The 14,743-nt window shown below is 43.9% G+C and overlaps 2 protein-coding genes across 3 annotated transcripts; one reads left to right on the plus strand and one right to left on the minus strand.

Annotated features, from left to right (window-relative positions):
- Window positions 1-2,662: 2,662 nt before the first annotated feature.
- Window positions 2,663-9,865, minus strand: rad51c (RAD51 paralog C). The gene is made up of 4 exons (XM_085780733.1): window positions 9,664-9,865; window positions 4,127-4,352; window positions 3,382-3,598; window positions 2,663-3,298 (listed from the first exon to the last, which is right to left on the minus strand). Exons 1-4 carry the CDS (start codon window positions 9,779-9,781, stop codon window positions 2,801-2,803), a joined length of 1,059 nt encoding a protein of 352 aa, XP_085636859.1. The 5' UTR covers window positions 9,782-9,865; the 3' UTR covers window positions 2,663-2,800.
- A 1,532-nt stretch (window positions 9,866-11,397) lies between these two features.
- abt1 (activator of basal transcription 1) lies at window positions 11,398-13,882 on the plus strand. Of its 2 annotated transcripts, XM_085780735.1 has the most exons (5): window positions 11,398-11,494; window positions 11,534-11,795; window positions 12,571-12,746; window positions 13,158-13,343; window positions 13,476-13,882. In XM_085780735.1, the coding sequence occupies exons 1-5, from the start codon at window positions 11,429-11,431 to the stop codon at window positions 13,653-13,655; spliced, it is 870 nt and encodes a 289-aa protein (XP_085636861.1). In that variant the 5' UTR covers window positions 11,398-11,428; the 3' UTR covers window positions 13,656-13,882. The 2 variants fall into 2 exon arrangements, with proteins under 2 accessions (XP_085636861.1, XP_085636860.1); XM_085780734.1 differs by having other exon boundaries at window positions 11,429-11,795.
- The last annotated feature ends 861 nt before the right edge of the window (window positions 13,883-14,743 follow it).

Genomic DNA, 14,743 nt, shown 5'->3' on the forward strand with positions numbered 1-14,743 from the left:
TGAGGACCACGGTTCAGTTTAACGACAATCACGTTTAGTGTGTGTGTGTGTGTGTGTGTGTGTGTGTGTGTGTGTGTGTGTGTGTGTGTGTGTGTGTGTGCGCGCGCGCCCTGTGAGGACTCATATCTTAGTTTATTACTATAGTTAGTTATTCAGAGGTGATCATCTCTGTTAAAGAGGATCTCTGATGAGGTGTCATCACTCATCAGTCCTGAGCTGGTAGGCTACCTGTCTGTCTCTGAACCTGTCTGCCTCTCTACTTGAGTGTTAAACAGGTGTTCTGTAGTTACACCTGATGTTTAAACTCACTTTGATCTTCTCTCTCTCTCTCTCTCTCTCTCTCTCTCTCTCTCTCACACACACACACACACACACACACACACACACACACACAGAGAGAGAGAGAGAGAGAGAGAGAGAGAATTGCCTCTGTGAGTTGATAACAGCATCTGTTGTGGTGGGAATAGAAGTCTGTAAATATTCACTAAATCATAAACAATAAACAAGTTTCCAGGTTGAGTCAATAAATTAAGACTGGAGCTCCTTACTAAGTTTAGTTCAGGTTTAACTCTCAATTCTATTCAATTCAATTCAAAGGACTTTATTTTTCCGTTAGGAACTTCATTTGTGGAAAAGTGTCAGTGCAAGTTAAACAAGATAAATACAAATGTTAAAAAGATTTTAAAAAATACAAAACAAATGTTAAAAAGAGAGAAGGACGCACACGCACGCACACACACACACACACACACACACACACACACACACACACACACACACACACACACACACACACACACACACACACACACACACACACACACACACACACACCCTAGTTAGCACAGTCAGCTGTTCAGTAGTCTGATTGATGATGTGATGGTACAAAACTTGTCTGCTGTAGATGCTGTGAAGTGGTTCCTGTGCCAGTCCGATTATTTTACTGCTCATGGTTATGATTTTGTTAAGTGGATTGCGATGTATGTTGGACAATGAACCAAACCAGGCTGTTATGTTGAAGGTGATGACTGATTCAATGAAACATTTGTAAAAAGCAACTAAAACTAACTGATGAACCTGAAGTCTATGAAGTTTACTGAGAAAAAATAGACGCTGCTGACACTTGGAAAAGATGGCTTCGCTGTTTGTATGAAAGGTGAATTTATGGTCGATTATGGTCCCAAGATATCTGTATGAATTGATCCTTTCGATTGGCTGGTTGTTGACTGACAGAGGGGGGGTGGTGGAGGGGGCTTTACGGAAGTCGATTACCAGTTCTTTTGTTTTGGAGGTGTTGAGGTCAAGGCAGTTCTGCCTACACCACCCTGCAAAAGTGTCCATCTCAGTCTGTAGTTGTCCTGGTGAGTTGGTGGTGTCTATGATCACAGTGTCATCAGAGTATTTGATGTAACTCTGGCTTGTCAATCCAGTGATGGTAGTTTGCTTGTTAGCCTGGTTCACTTGTTTTAACCATGGTAACCAATGCTGACCTAACCTGCTCCGACTCAGGTTAACTTCAGATGATCAGATCAAAACCTGGCGACACTGACCAATCAGATCACTGGAAAAAAAGACTTTACCTGGTTTTATCTAGTAATCTAGTAAAAGCTTCATTTTAATTGAACAAATATTCTTTAATCCGGCAGGATTCCTGACAGTGTTGATGCTTTTACTCTTTGTCATCACTGCTCAGAATAACATGAGGTGTATGAAAAAATCATGTAAGGATTAATTAATTAATTAATGCATAAATAAAGACATTGTTATAGATTGTTAAATGTATTTATCAATACATTTATTTACATATTATGTATGACCAGCATATTGGATGGCCCCTCCTCTGTTTGACGCTGGACTGGTTATAGAGATGAGATCGACTGGGTGGATGATGGATCTACAGCTGCTGTCTTGACTGATCCACAGGAGCTTAGCCTCTGCCCCCAGTTCCACTTCTTGAACCAGCACACGACTCTGGTGTGGCCTCGAAGTAGTGAGCCAGCTGGATAACAGAAGTACGATTAAATTCTAATAACTTTTGTAGGTCATCATTTTACAGGGCATTAAAATCAAGGCTCCCTCAGTCTCCCTCCTCTGTCTTGGAACCACCACATGAGCAGTGTCCTCAGTCACCTGAACCCATCATACTCCATGTTGAACACTATGTCTCGTCATGTGTGAACAGACTGAAGTGAACTTGTGTCTGGTCCGAGCGTGTGAAGGTTTTACAAACAGTCTGACATGTTGTTAACTGATGAATTAGAGAATAAAAACCTGATTCAGATAGAACAGGATCTGTTCTAGTCTCACTGACCACTTCACCCTTCACCCATCCACACACATCAGCGCCAAGTTAGTTATCTTCTCAAACAAGGGAATAGTCCATGAGTTTGTTGTTGTAATACTGATTTCAGCCACTGGAGGCTGAAGTGTAGTGGCAACACAGTAAAAACAGCACTACAACTGTCCATGTTTCATGCAGGATTTTTTATTTTTCCATCTAAAACAAAAGCTTCATCATCACAGTCCAGGACCTGGACCCCACTGATCCCAGGTCAGACTGAGGTTTGGATCCTTTGGAAATGGTGAAGGCAGACTTCCATGCACAGAACCTGCACCTGTAACACCACTGCGAGTGCACATTCATCTAAATTAACTATACATTTTTACAATTATATAATATTATATAATAATAATTCAAGTATGTTTATGTTCACATGTGCAGCTGAGAAAGTAAAGAAGATTCTTTTCATTCATCCTACACATTCTTCACTGAAGATCAATACACAAACACTGTGACCATTCAGCAGCGGGTATCTGGCTGGCTGACAGCTGATTGGCTGGCATCTGTCCGGGGCCGTTTGCTCTGTGGCTGCTCTGATTGGTCGACATCCCTGAATCCATCAGGGGTAATCTGGTATTGGACGGAGGTGTCCATGTGACTTGGAGATTTAAAAATGGTTGCAAGTCTTCGTGAGTCCTCCCACTCTAGGTGGAGCCTGATTGTGGGGGCGTGGCCCCAGCTCTCCCCAAGGGCAGGAACCAGCAGCGATTGGCCGCCCCGCAGCCGTGTGGTCATGTGGTTGGTGATGACCACGGCGAGACTGTGTCTGGTAGCCATGGTAATGAGTTGCTGGGCAAGGCTATGGAGGAGGCGTGTCCTCTGTGACAAATCGTCAAACAGTCTGAACGGAAACGCCACGCTGTCAATCACCAGGAGGCGGGTCTGTGGATGCTCTGACAGGAAGTCATTCAGCAGATGAAGCTCAGCTAGCAGCTCCACATAGTCATGGCAACGCACCTGAGGGTCAGATGGGCAATCAGACTCACTCTCAGAAACACCTGGGTGTGACTTCAGCTACCATGACAACCTGTTATCATTACCATGAAGATGTTGGACAGGATGGTCTCCACGGTGAAGGTCGTCATGGCATCGCGCTGCTCATCATCTTCAACCAATAAGGAGCAGTGTCTGACGGCAGCAGTGGCCATGTCCACCACTCTCTGCAGCACGAAGGTGCCTTCAGTGTCAATGTAGAGCACCTGACCCTCCACCCCCCCGAAGCACTGAGGGACCTGGACGTCCACCGCCAGCTGCAGGCTGAGCAACACATAGGTCACATGGTCACAGATGTCAGATTAAAGGGATAGTAGCATTTTTTTAAAGTGGGGTTGTATGATCTACAAATAGCCCCTAAGTACTTTAATTGCAGTAGAAGACTCTCTGCACTCCTCCCGTTAGCAACGCCAGCCCATAGTCCTGCCCAGAGATTTACAACATACAGTGTTGTGAACAGACCCAAAGAAACAGCCTATTTTCGCGGCCTAAAAGAGGTTTTACGTGAAAAAAAATACACAGTTCCATTGTTCACTATAATATAATTTTTTCCAGCCCTTCAAAGTGCAGGAAAAACGCAGTTTTTATTTGGACCTAACCAACTCACGTATTCCTCCGTCCAGGGTTAGCGCCCGCCGATCAGCAGTTGGTCAGGTCCAAATAAAAACTGTGTTTTCCTGCACTATGAAGGGCTGGAAAAAATGATATTATAGCGAACAATGGAACTGTGTTTTTTTTTTTCAGGTAAAACCTCTTTTAGTGTGTGTGTGTGTGTGTGTGTGTGTGTCTGACCACAGCTGTGTTTTTCCAACTCCTGGAGCTCCACAGATTTCTGTTATTTTCCCAAGTGGAAATCCTCCTCCGAGAGCATGGTCCAGCTGAGAGGAGAAAGTCACGATGCTCCTCATCTCCTCCTCTTTCTGCAGGAGCTCCAGAGCCGTCATGGGGCCTGACACTCCACCTCCACCGTTCACAGCCTGCAGCACCTCCTCTGCCTCCTGCTGGGACAGACCGGCATCTGCAACACAAAACATCACCAAACACGTTACACAATTGACTCACATAATAGAGACTACAGACTCCACAGGAACAGGTCAGTGTTTTCAGTGGAAGACATGGAAATGAAAGGACAGGGCAGGAGATGAAGACATGTTGTTGTTGCAGAAGTAAGCGATCCGGTCGTTTTAGCTAACTTCTTGTCAGCCGATGGAGTTAGCAGTCCCCGCCCTCGTCCCTACGTCACCACATTCAGGCGCATCCCTTGGCTGCACCATAGACTGTAAAAAGAATGGACGTAGCATCCGTGACGTCACCCATTGGTTTTGGGGAGTCGTTTTTGTGACTCAAATATGGCGGCCTGAACAGCGCCATGTTGGATTGGCCGGCCGAGAACCCGCCCACTGGCCTCGAAGCAGCCGCTCCGGACCTGTCACTCAATGTTTCCATGCCCTAATTGGCCAGAGTTTTAACCTAAAAATAGTAAAACGGGAGAGTTAAAAAAAAAATCCACCCCCCTCAGGGTGTGTGCGGGGGTAGAAACTATCGATTGAGACCAAAAAACATTCTGACACCAGGCTTTTAACTCTTTCGCGACCATTAAAAACTCGTCACAGCCTGCCGAACGTTCACGACCATTGACGAGTTAGCTCGTCAAAACGGTTTTATTACAGATTACGATAATAGACACTCTCAGGTACCCTGTGTGTGAATATGGTAGTCCTCTGATATGTAAAACTGTTTTAAACTACAATCAAAACATAATGTTTTTTATAAACTGTGTGATCTTGGTTTTGTCGGAGTAATCGGTCTCCTTCAATGCTGCTCTGGGGACGCGCTGTACGGCTGTCCGCTACAACCTAACAGTCACGGCTACAACACAAGCAGCTCCGCCTTTATAAACAGCAACAGCAACTCCCCCTCAGCAATTGGTGGTCAACGCCGCTCGTGATCGTACGGGATTGGATGAAAGGGTCAGGTTACCTCAAATCAGATGAGATTTAGATTTGACAGCTCCTTCCCATTTCCGGAGTTTTGTGATTGTTGTTTCTCTGGTGGTGATAGTACGATGAAAAGGAAAAGACAAAGAAAAATAGAAAAGAAGAAGGTGGAATCTCGTTTTCACCAGAGAACGTTGGAGGAATCGTTAAAATTTCTTGTCAAACACAAATTATTGAATGAGACTGACGACGAAATTGACGGTGATGGGGATGAAGAGCAGGCGGAGGTGCCTTTCATGTCGGGAGCTTCAAAGGCTGACAGCCCCGCATCGTCACAGTCAACTTCGGCAGTGGAATCTGAATCGGAGTGGCAACCAGGTAATGTTAGCAACATTTCCATAGATAAACCTAAGCCTATCCATCAAAATTACCGGAAAAATCATTGCAACCAAGTTGTTGTTGTTATTATTATTATTATTATTATTATTATTATTATTATTATTATTATTATTATTATTAGTAGTAGTAGTAGTAGTAGTAGTAGTAGTAGTAGTAGTAGTAGTAGTAGTAGTAGTAGTAGTAGTAGTAGTAGTAGTAGTAGGAGTAGTAGTAGTAGGTAGTTGCAGAGACCTAGTAGCCTACTAACTGTTAGTAGTAAATTGATTTTATCGTGTGATTTCACACTCAGGGACGTCTGACACCCAGTCTGAGGAGGATTTGCCACCAAAGCCTGTTTCTGCTCGTGGTAAGAATTCAAGCATACATTATTTACCACATGAATGATTTTCCTCTTTGTGGTTTTATTCTTATCCAGCCTAGTAGCTAAATGTAAGTTTTTCTGACTCTGAAAAGTTGATTGATTCTAATTTACCTATCCTACATGTAGGCTACTTTTGACACTTGATGTTATGCCCACAAAAGCACTTTTTGTACACTACCACATAGGAGACATTATATAGTCTATATTCTGTATTGATGGGAAACCTTTGTCTGTCTCTCTCTGTCAATGTATCTCCCACAGTTGGAGGCCAGGGGTCCTCTCGTGATCTGCCACAGGCAGTGTCCATGAACCTGGACTCAGCAACAGGTAGCTACATTTACCCTTTTTCCTCTGAGGTGAAGACTGATCTAGTTGTCATGGTCTGAAGTCTGTCTGTCTGTCTGTCTGTGTGTCTCTCTCTCTCTCTCTCTCTCTCTCTCTCTCTCTCTCTGTACATCCATCTATCTGTCACTGATTAATCCACAGACAGTGCCAAATCTGATGATGGCGGGGGTGACAATTTGCAGGAACTGCAAAGAGGGGATGGCAGTGTCGGGAGACGCCCAGCTCCACTCCCAACAACAGGGGGGGGGCAGTGAAGCTTTGGGTATCCCAGGGGAGTCACACTCTCCTTCTCCTGACACAGAGAGAGGTGAGGACAAAATATTTTTCTGCATATGAAAAAAGAACATAGACGCAAGATGTGTAATTAGATACTTCTGTAATTTACAGGACGTGGCATGCAAAGAGGCCGTGGCAAGCGACAAGGCAGTCATTCTGTGAAAGCCCGGGCTACTAAATGGCACGAAGATGGTTGGCAGCCTGAAGACTTCACCTTCACAGCAACCCCGGGACCCAAAGGAGCAGCGGCAGCACTACAGTCTGAAGAGCCGGTGGACTTTGTAGAGCTGTTCTTCACACCTGAGCTCCTCGAGAGTATTGTTGAGCAGACCATCATTTATGCACAACAAACAATATCTTCGGTAACCCAACACATGCCTCACAGCCACATCAAGTCATGGAAACCTGTCACGGTGCATGAAATGAAGGTTTTTCTTGGGCTCCACTTTCTTACCGGTATCATCCGTAAACCTAACCTAAGAATGTATTGGTCCACTGATGAACTGCTGTCAACCCCCATATTTAGTAAACGCATGTCTAGAAGAAGGTTTGAGCTTATCATGCGCTTCATGCACTTCAGTGACAACAGCAACCCTAACACACAAGACAAGCTGCACAAAGTACGCCCTGTATTAGATTTGGTTCTGTCCAAATTTAAGGAATTGTATCAGCCGGCTCAGAACATTGCTATAGATGAAGGGATGCTTTTGTGGAGGGGACGCCTGGCCTTTCGGGTCTACAACCCAATGAAGCCAGTGAAGTATGGAATCAAGTCATACATTTTGTGTGATTCTGAGACGGGATACTGCTACAACATGAGGCCATACTGCGGGGTTTCAGGAGCGCTGGGTGAGACAGTTGTAGCCCTATTAGATCAGCTGGCAGACCATGGATACAAATTATACATGGATAATCTGTACAATTCAGTAGGTCTAAGTGAGGAACTGTTGAGGTTGAAAACTCACACCTGTGGTACATTGAGAAAAAGCAGAGGCGGACCAGACATTATTGAGAATATAACTAACTCTGAGCTGAAGTTGGGTGAGACAGTGGCAAGGTGCAATGACAGGGTGATGGTGCTAGCCTGGAGAGATAAAAAAAATAGTTAAAATGATTTCCACCATGCACAGGGATACAAAAGAGTCCATTCACATTTGGCAAAGGGGAGGGCAGCGGCTTCTGGTTCAAAAGCCTTCCTGTGTTATTGATTATAACTGCAACATGAACGGTGTAGACCGCCTAGACCAGAACATTGGGTACTACCCATTCACTAGGAGGGGTGCAAAATGGACGAGGAAGTTTGTGTTTTATTTATTTCAAATATGTGTTTTCAACGCCTTTGTCATTTACAGATCAAAGCATCCTGGGGGGAAATACAAGGTACTCATGTCATTCATCACAAGCGTGATCGAGGCTTGGACCAGCCCTCAGGAGGAGGCAAGGCAAGGCAAGGCAATTTTATTTGTATAGCCCGTTTTTACAAACAGTTTGTCTCAAAGGGCTTTACATGGCATCGTAACAACAGGTGGGTGGTGTGGCAGATGAGGATGAGGTGGCGCAGCCTGCGAGGCAGAGGGCAGAGCAGATGGCTCGTAGGGATCCTACAAGCAGGCTGGAAGCACGCATTGCTGGGCACGAGCTGGTGAAGTTCCCACCCACACCCAGAAGAAAAAATCCCACCCGCAGATGCAGAGTCTGTGATAGGAGAGGGCAGCGAAAAGAAACAAGGTTCCACTGTAAGGCCTGCAATGTTCCTCTCCATCCTGTGGAATGCTATACAGCCTATCACAGCAGGGAAAACTATGTGTAGGAGGTGTTGTGTTGCATAATTATATGGTTGCTACATAAAGCTACATGAGATGATAGTTACAGGCTACACCCAGTTTTGTACTCTATTTATTTTATTTTTGCACAGGCTATGTAGCTATTTATTTATTTATTTATTTATTTATATAGATAGAGAGAGAGTATATATTTTTATTTATTTATTTATTTGTTTGTTTGTTCATTCATTCATTCATGTATTTGATCTCCAAATAAACTTGCCGTTTTGTTGGCTGTTGGTATTGTTGTGTTTCTCGATCTTGCACTTCAGCAATGTCATTTGAGTATTGTGTCATTCGACCCATTTGTGTAACGTTAGCGCCCCCCACTGGATGTAGATTTGCCTACAAAAATACTTATTTAGCCGTAGAAATGATTTGGGAGACATGCCACACTGCAGAGTACCGGTGAAATGAGCCGATTGCCACTTGACACAAAAGTGCGTTTTTCTCTGAAACTAGAGCGGGAGCTCCGTTTTTGGAGAAACCCAGCTCTCTTCTTCTACTTCGTACTCACGAACGAAACGGCGGAAAAACTCGCCGTTTTTTCGAGGTGGACGTTGGAAAGTCACTCTTCAACCACGTGAAGACCGTTTGTTTCTAGGTGATGTACAGAGTTCGGTTCGACGTGAGATAAAAGGTAAACAAATAGCCAAAAACATGTGGTCCTGAGCGGATGTGCTGAGGAATTAGTGTGGTCGCGAAAGAGTTAACATGTTTATTGAGGATGTAAAGTCAGCAATTTTAACATGGGGGGCTATGGAGAATGCTCCCTTCTGACACCAGCCCCCAGAGGAAGCCGGGGGGATTGCAGTTTTTTGAACGCGGAAGTGAGCTTCACTTCTCAGACCGACAACTGCCCCCTTGGGCTGCACACACACAGAGAGGACCGCCCCTTTATGCCGTTCTCTCTCCTCATTGGATAAAGGTTGTAGGATACAAGGAAAGTTTTCTCCTCGGCTTACAGCAGAGCAGAGTGACTGACAGACCAAACACTCTATATATTGCTGTCGGAAGATATAACTATTTAAGACTTATATTAACACAAACATTCCGCTTACTTCTGCTTTAAAGTTGTTTGTGTCCGAAAACTAAAACGCAGTAGTTAGACTGGAGTCCTGTGGAGATTAAAACCGAACTTATTTTGACATGCAGTTCGATGGAACAGCGGCTAAAAACGACTTTTACCTGTGGTGAGTTGTGTCGCTTTAAGGTGCAGCAGGTCTGAGGTGAACTGGAAACCAGCGCCGACCAGTTTGAACCTGACACTGGAACTGAGAGACAAACTGGAGACCGCCCTCTGCATTTTCACTCCTACCTGCTATCCGCTAACACTTTCTAAACATAGCGCCATGACCGGTATCCCAGAATGCCCTTCACTACAGAGCAAATCAAGCCGACTGCACTTCCGGTTTTACTTTTCAAAGTAAGACTTTAATTTTGTTCAATTTTGTATAGCCGCGAGATCCAATCCAATGGATTTGTAATTTCAGTTCATGATTTATCTTTTGATAAAGTTATGTTAGTAATGAGTCATTCAGTCGGTGCTATTATGTGCTTAAAATGTGCTAAAATTAAAGACATTCAACTTTAATTGTAGCACTCAATAACTCTAATGCTCGTTTTTAATGCTGTGCAGTCTGAAATTTTAAAATATAAGATTAAAAAATGATTAAGTCAGATTTTTCTGGTTGAATAAGTACATTGTCGCTTACAACTTCAACTTAGTGTTGTGACACTATTTCAGTCCTGCCTGCTGTTGAAATAATATGACAAAGTTTCCTGTTCTGTGTTGTATTAGATAGAAGCAGCAGCAGTGATAATTTTGCTTTGTTCGTAGCCTACCTACTCTATGGTAATATAATGAAAAGAGTTAGGCTACAAGAAAATGTTTATTTGGGGTTATCATAGAAAAGAACCTGCAAATCAATAGAATACAATAACTTTGTATTTTAATAGTAACTAAAAGCAAACGCGCCTCAGTATATAGAGAGATAACGTTTCACTAGAAGAATGAATTAATTTCAGCTAAGTTTTATTTTGAAGGCGCTGAAGATGTGTATCAGCTGATTTTCGTTTTGTCGCTTCGTGTCGTCATTTGGACGCGACGCCGCCACGTGAAACTGGAGGTGAGCTTTTATTTCCTATTCTTTTAGTCACGGCCTTATATGGCGGGAAAAAAGGAATTGCTGAAGCGATGATGACGAAGTAGATCAGAAGTCAGTACGGATACTTTATCTGAAGTTATTGTGAGACACTAGTCAGTTGTGGTTGTGTATTGGTGAGGCTTCATTTGTTGACGTTAACAGTGCACACAAGAAAGGACTCATTCAGAGTCAGTGTCAGTGCTGTTTTGATGTTCTTTACTCACCTTTATATTCCAACTAAAGACTTTAAGCGTCAAATAATGTCAGTCAACAGACAACTTGCTGCAGCTGATGTCTGAGTCTTTCACAGCTAAGTTTCACTTTCTACTTATCTACTAAATCCATCATGTGAGCTCTGACGCTGCCCTCAAAACACAATGAAACCTTCAGCTTCTGGGACTGAGACAGAGACTGGGACTGAGACTGGGACAGGCACACCGTGTAGAACTGTGACCGAATCTGGGCCTGGGACTGACTCGGGGACAGGGATTGAGTCTGGAATAAAGGCTAAGACAGAGACTCTGGTACTGGGACTGAGTCTAAAGACAGGTGACTGGGACAGACAGAGAAGCAGAGTGATAGAGCCATACCTGTGACTGTGCTGTGTTGATCATCTGAGTCACTTCAGAGAAACACACTCATCTGACATCTATTTACTGAACTGGAGGAAAGACATAAGTCAGACTCTGTCTGGATTCAGGTCTAGACTCAGATCTAGTCCGGGTTCATATGGCAGGCATATGCTTCTGTTGCTATGTCTTCAGTTTGTTTCCTCTGTTTCTGTTCAATGATCAAAGAGCAGGGAGATGGAGAAAAGAGAGGACGAGGAGGAGATGAAGACTGCAGCCCAAGGAGAGGCAGAGGAGGAGGAGGTTGAGGAGCAGGAGGAGGAGGAGGAGGAGCAGGAAGAGGAGGATGAAGAGCAGGAAGAGGAGGATGAGGAGCAGGAAGAGGAGGAGGGAACAGCTACAGACAGTGGTGATGATGAAGATGCTGATGGGAGGAAGAAGACGACCAAACAGAAAGGTGTTGGGGTGACTTCCTGTTCAGACCGGAAATGTGTTCCAGGAATCATCTACCTGGGTCACATTCCTCCGAGGCTCCGCCCCAAACACCTGAGGAACATGCTGTCGGTGTACGGAGAGATTGGACGAGTATTTCTACAACCTGAAGGTAAAAAGTGTACACACATTCACACACTGATACACTAACTCTGTCCCATTTCTCCACACTTGGCTCAGTGCGCTTGGTTACCACACACTTTGGTGACGTTTTGCTGGCGGAACGTATATTTGCATATAGTGTGCAAGCATGGTGGCCAAGCGTGTGGGGGGGGATTTAAAAGGACACACTTGACAAGTGCAGCCTGTGCCATTGCGCACACTAGCACAACTACGACACACACACACACACACATAGCACAGCAACAGCTTTAATAAACAGTGCTGCTGGATCACAGTCTCATCTACTCCAAAAGGTATCCAAATGTGTAAGCCCAATTCCGTAAGTAAATAAAACAAACAAGAAAAACGAAAAAAATAAAAACATGAACAGAGCATGATGAATATAAAATATGACATTAAAAAGTCATAATTCTGAGATAGAAAGTTAATTTCATTTTATTGAGATTAATTCAATCACATTTCCTAAATGTGGCTTGTGGCTCCTGGTGACGGCGGACTTCACCGTGGTGCATTGTGGGATTTATACTTGGCCAAATACCGCTCGGATGCGGTCTTACTTTAAGTGTGGGTAAAGTGCAAATCAAGCGCGCTGCACTTTCAGTCGTTGGAGAAACGGGACACACTTGCGCACTGACACTAAGCCCATGAACGCACACGCCAAGCGCCCAAGTGTGTAAGTGTGATCGAGTGTGCATATTGGGACAGGGCCACTGATATATTTATCTGCCCCAAGGAGTTTCACAGTTTCCTCTCTCCTCCCTCAGACCAGCAGGTGAGGCTGAGGAAGAAGAAGTCCGGTCTGAGGAGGTGTGACTTCACTGAAGGATGGGTGGAGTTCAGAGATAAGCGAGTGGCGAAGAGAGTGGCGGCATCTCTCCACAACACACCGATGGGAACCAAGAAACGCCAACGCTTCTTCTCGGACCTCTGGAGCATCAAGGTACAGTCCCCCCGGGGTAACACTTTACTTGAATAGGTATTCATAAGATTGACATAACACTGTCATAACTTGACATAAAGACAATTTAAACTGTCATAGCAGACCTAATTGCCAAACTTTAAAAATTATGTCAAGTTCTCATAACAAGGACATCTCAAACAATGTCAACTTTGCATCAAAGTGACATAACTTACCAAATGACACTTAACGACAGCTGTCATAAGTATTCATTGATGTTTATGACAGCTGTTTTGTCATGGTTATGACAGTTTTATGTCAATTTTATGAATACCTATTCAAGTAAAGTGTTACCCCACCCGGCAACATGTGACATCATCCTTGAAGAAGGACAGACAGACAGACCACTTTAAATCACTGTCACACTAAATCTGCCTGTCTGTCCGTCTGTAGTACCTGCACAGGTTCCAGTGGACTCACCTGAGTGAGCGACTGGCCTATGAGCAGACGGTTCTGCAGCAGAGGCTCAGGACCGAAGTTTCTCAAGCAAAGAGAGAAACAAACTTTTACCTGAACAATGTGGAGAAGAGCGCTCACATGGATAAACTGAAGAAGAAGAGACAGAGAGATGGACAACAGGTAAACTCTAAACCTCCCACATCCTCTCACCTGAATCTGTCTGCAGCTTCAGCACGTGTAAAGTCAGAATCAAAACACACCTGTGAAACATATGTGCTTATGTTGGTTGTAAAACATGCGTGTCTCCATCAGGTGGACGAGAAGACGTGGGATTTCACTCAGCGTCAGACAGAAGAGGAGATCCAGATGAAGAAGAGGAAGAAAGACACGGTTGCCAAGAAACACCAGGACAAGGCCCGCCTCATACAGCAAAAGAGCCAATCAAATGTCTCCCTGCTGGCTAAGATTTTCAACTCCAAACAGTCAGAGTGACAGCAGAGACAGCCAACTGACTGTTGGACAGGACTATAGAAACAGAAAGTAGATATTGTGATGAACTATGCTCAAACAACCGATTCACCAGCCATTCACAGGCCTTTTGAGCTGGGGGGAGGAGCCTTTGAGCAGATTTTCTTCAATTTATTTGATATGAAAAATCTGTAGTGAACAAACTCATTAGAACTTGTATGTTTTCTGTAATAAAACCCCTTGACTTTTTACTGACCTTTCCCAACTCACTGGTCAGTGTGTGATCATCTTTATCATCAATGATCATCAATATATTCGAGTGAAACCAGCTGATGACCTGTATTTTATCCAAAGGGATAGCTCAACATTTTGGCAAATTTGCCTTTTGCCATAATCCTATAGTCATAGCAGTAGGTTAAATACCTTTGTGTGTGAATGGTTAGTTTCCTGCGCTGTGCCTAGCGCTGTATGAATGTGTGTGTGAAGGGTGATTGTGACCTACAGTGTAAAGCACTTTGAGTGGTCCAAGAAACTAGAAAAGCGCTATATAGGTGCAAGTACATTTACCATTTAATTATCGGTGCATGTTGTTTTGAGATCAGCGGGGCAGAGACGTGAGCTGCTCAGTGAACACAACAGAGGTGAACAGTACATGTCCCCTGTCCCTTATTGAACTCATCAAATACACAATCCAACAACTACAAAACACTCTGGTGGACAAGTTGTGACCTGCACATTCGTCACGCTATGAAATAATCATGAATAATTATGTAACATTATGACACATAAAGCAAGAAGTACTTGCACTTAATCACTCCGCCCAGAAGCACTGTCTGGAATGTAGTACTGGTTATCCGTTTACCTCGAAAAACAACTCTGTCTCATAATGTTACATGATTATCTCATAGCGTGGTGAATGTGCAGGTCACAACTTGTCCACCAGAGCGTTTTGTAGTTGTTTGATTGTGTATTTGTATTGAGTGATGAGGGAATTTAGAATATAATAGAATGGAATAGGAGGACCTGTACCATTCAGCTCCATTGTGTTCTTTGAGCAGCTCACGTCTCTGCCCCGCTGATCTCAAAACAACATGCACCGCTGATTAAAAGTA

Source organism: Trachurus japonicus, chromosome 7, assembly GCF_045865225.1.
Source record: "Trachurus japonicus isolate A0001 chromosome 7, Traja_1.0".
Taxonomy (NCBI): domain Eukaryota; kingdom Metazoa; phylum Chordata; class Actinopteri; order Carangiformes; family Carangidae; genus Trachurus; species Trachurus japonicus.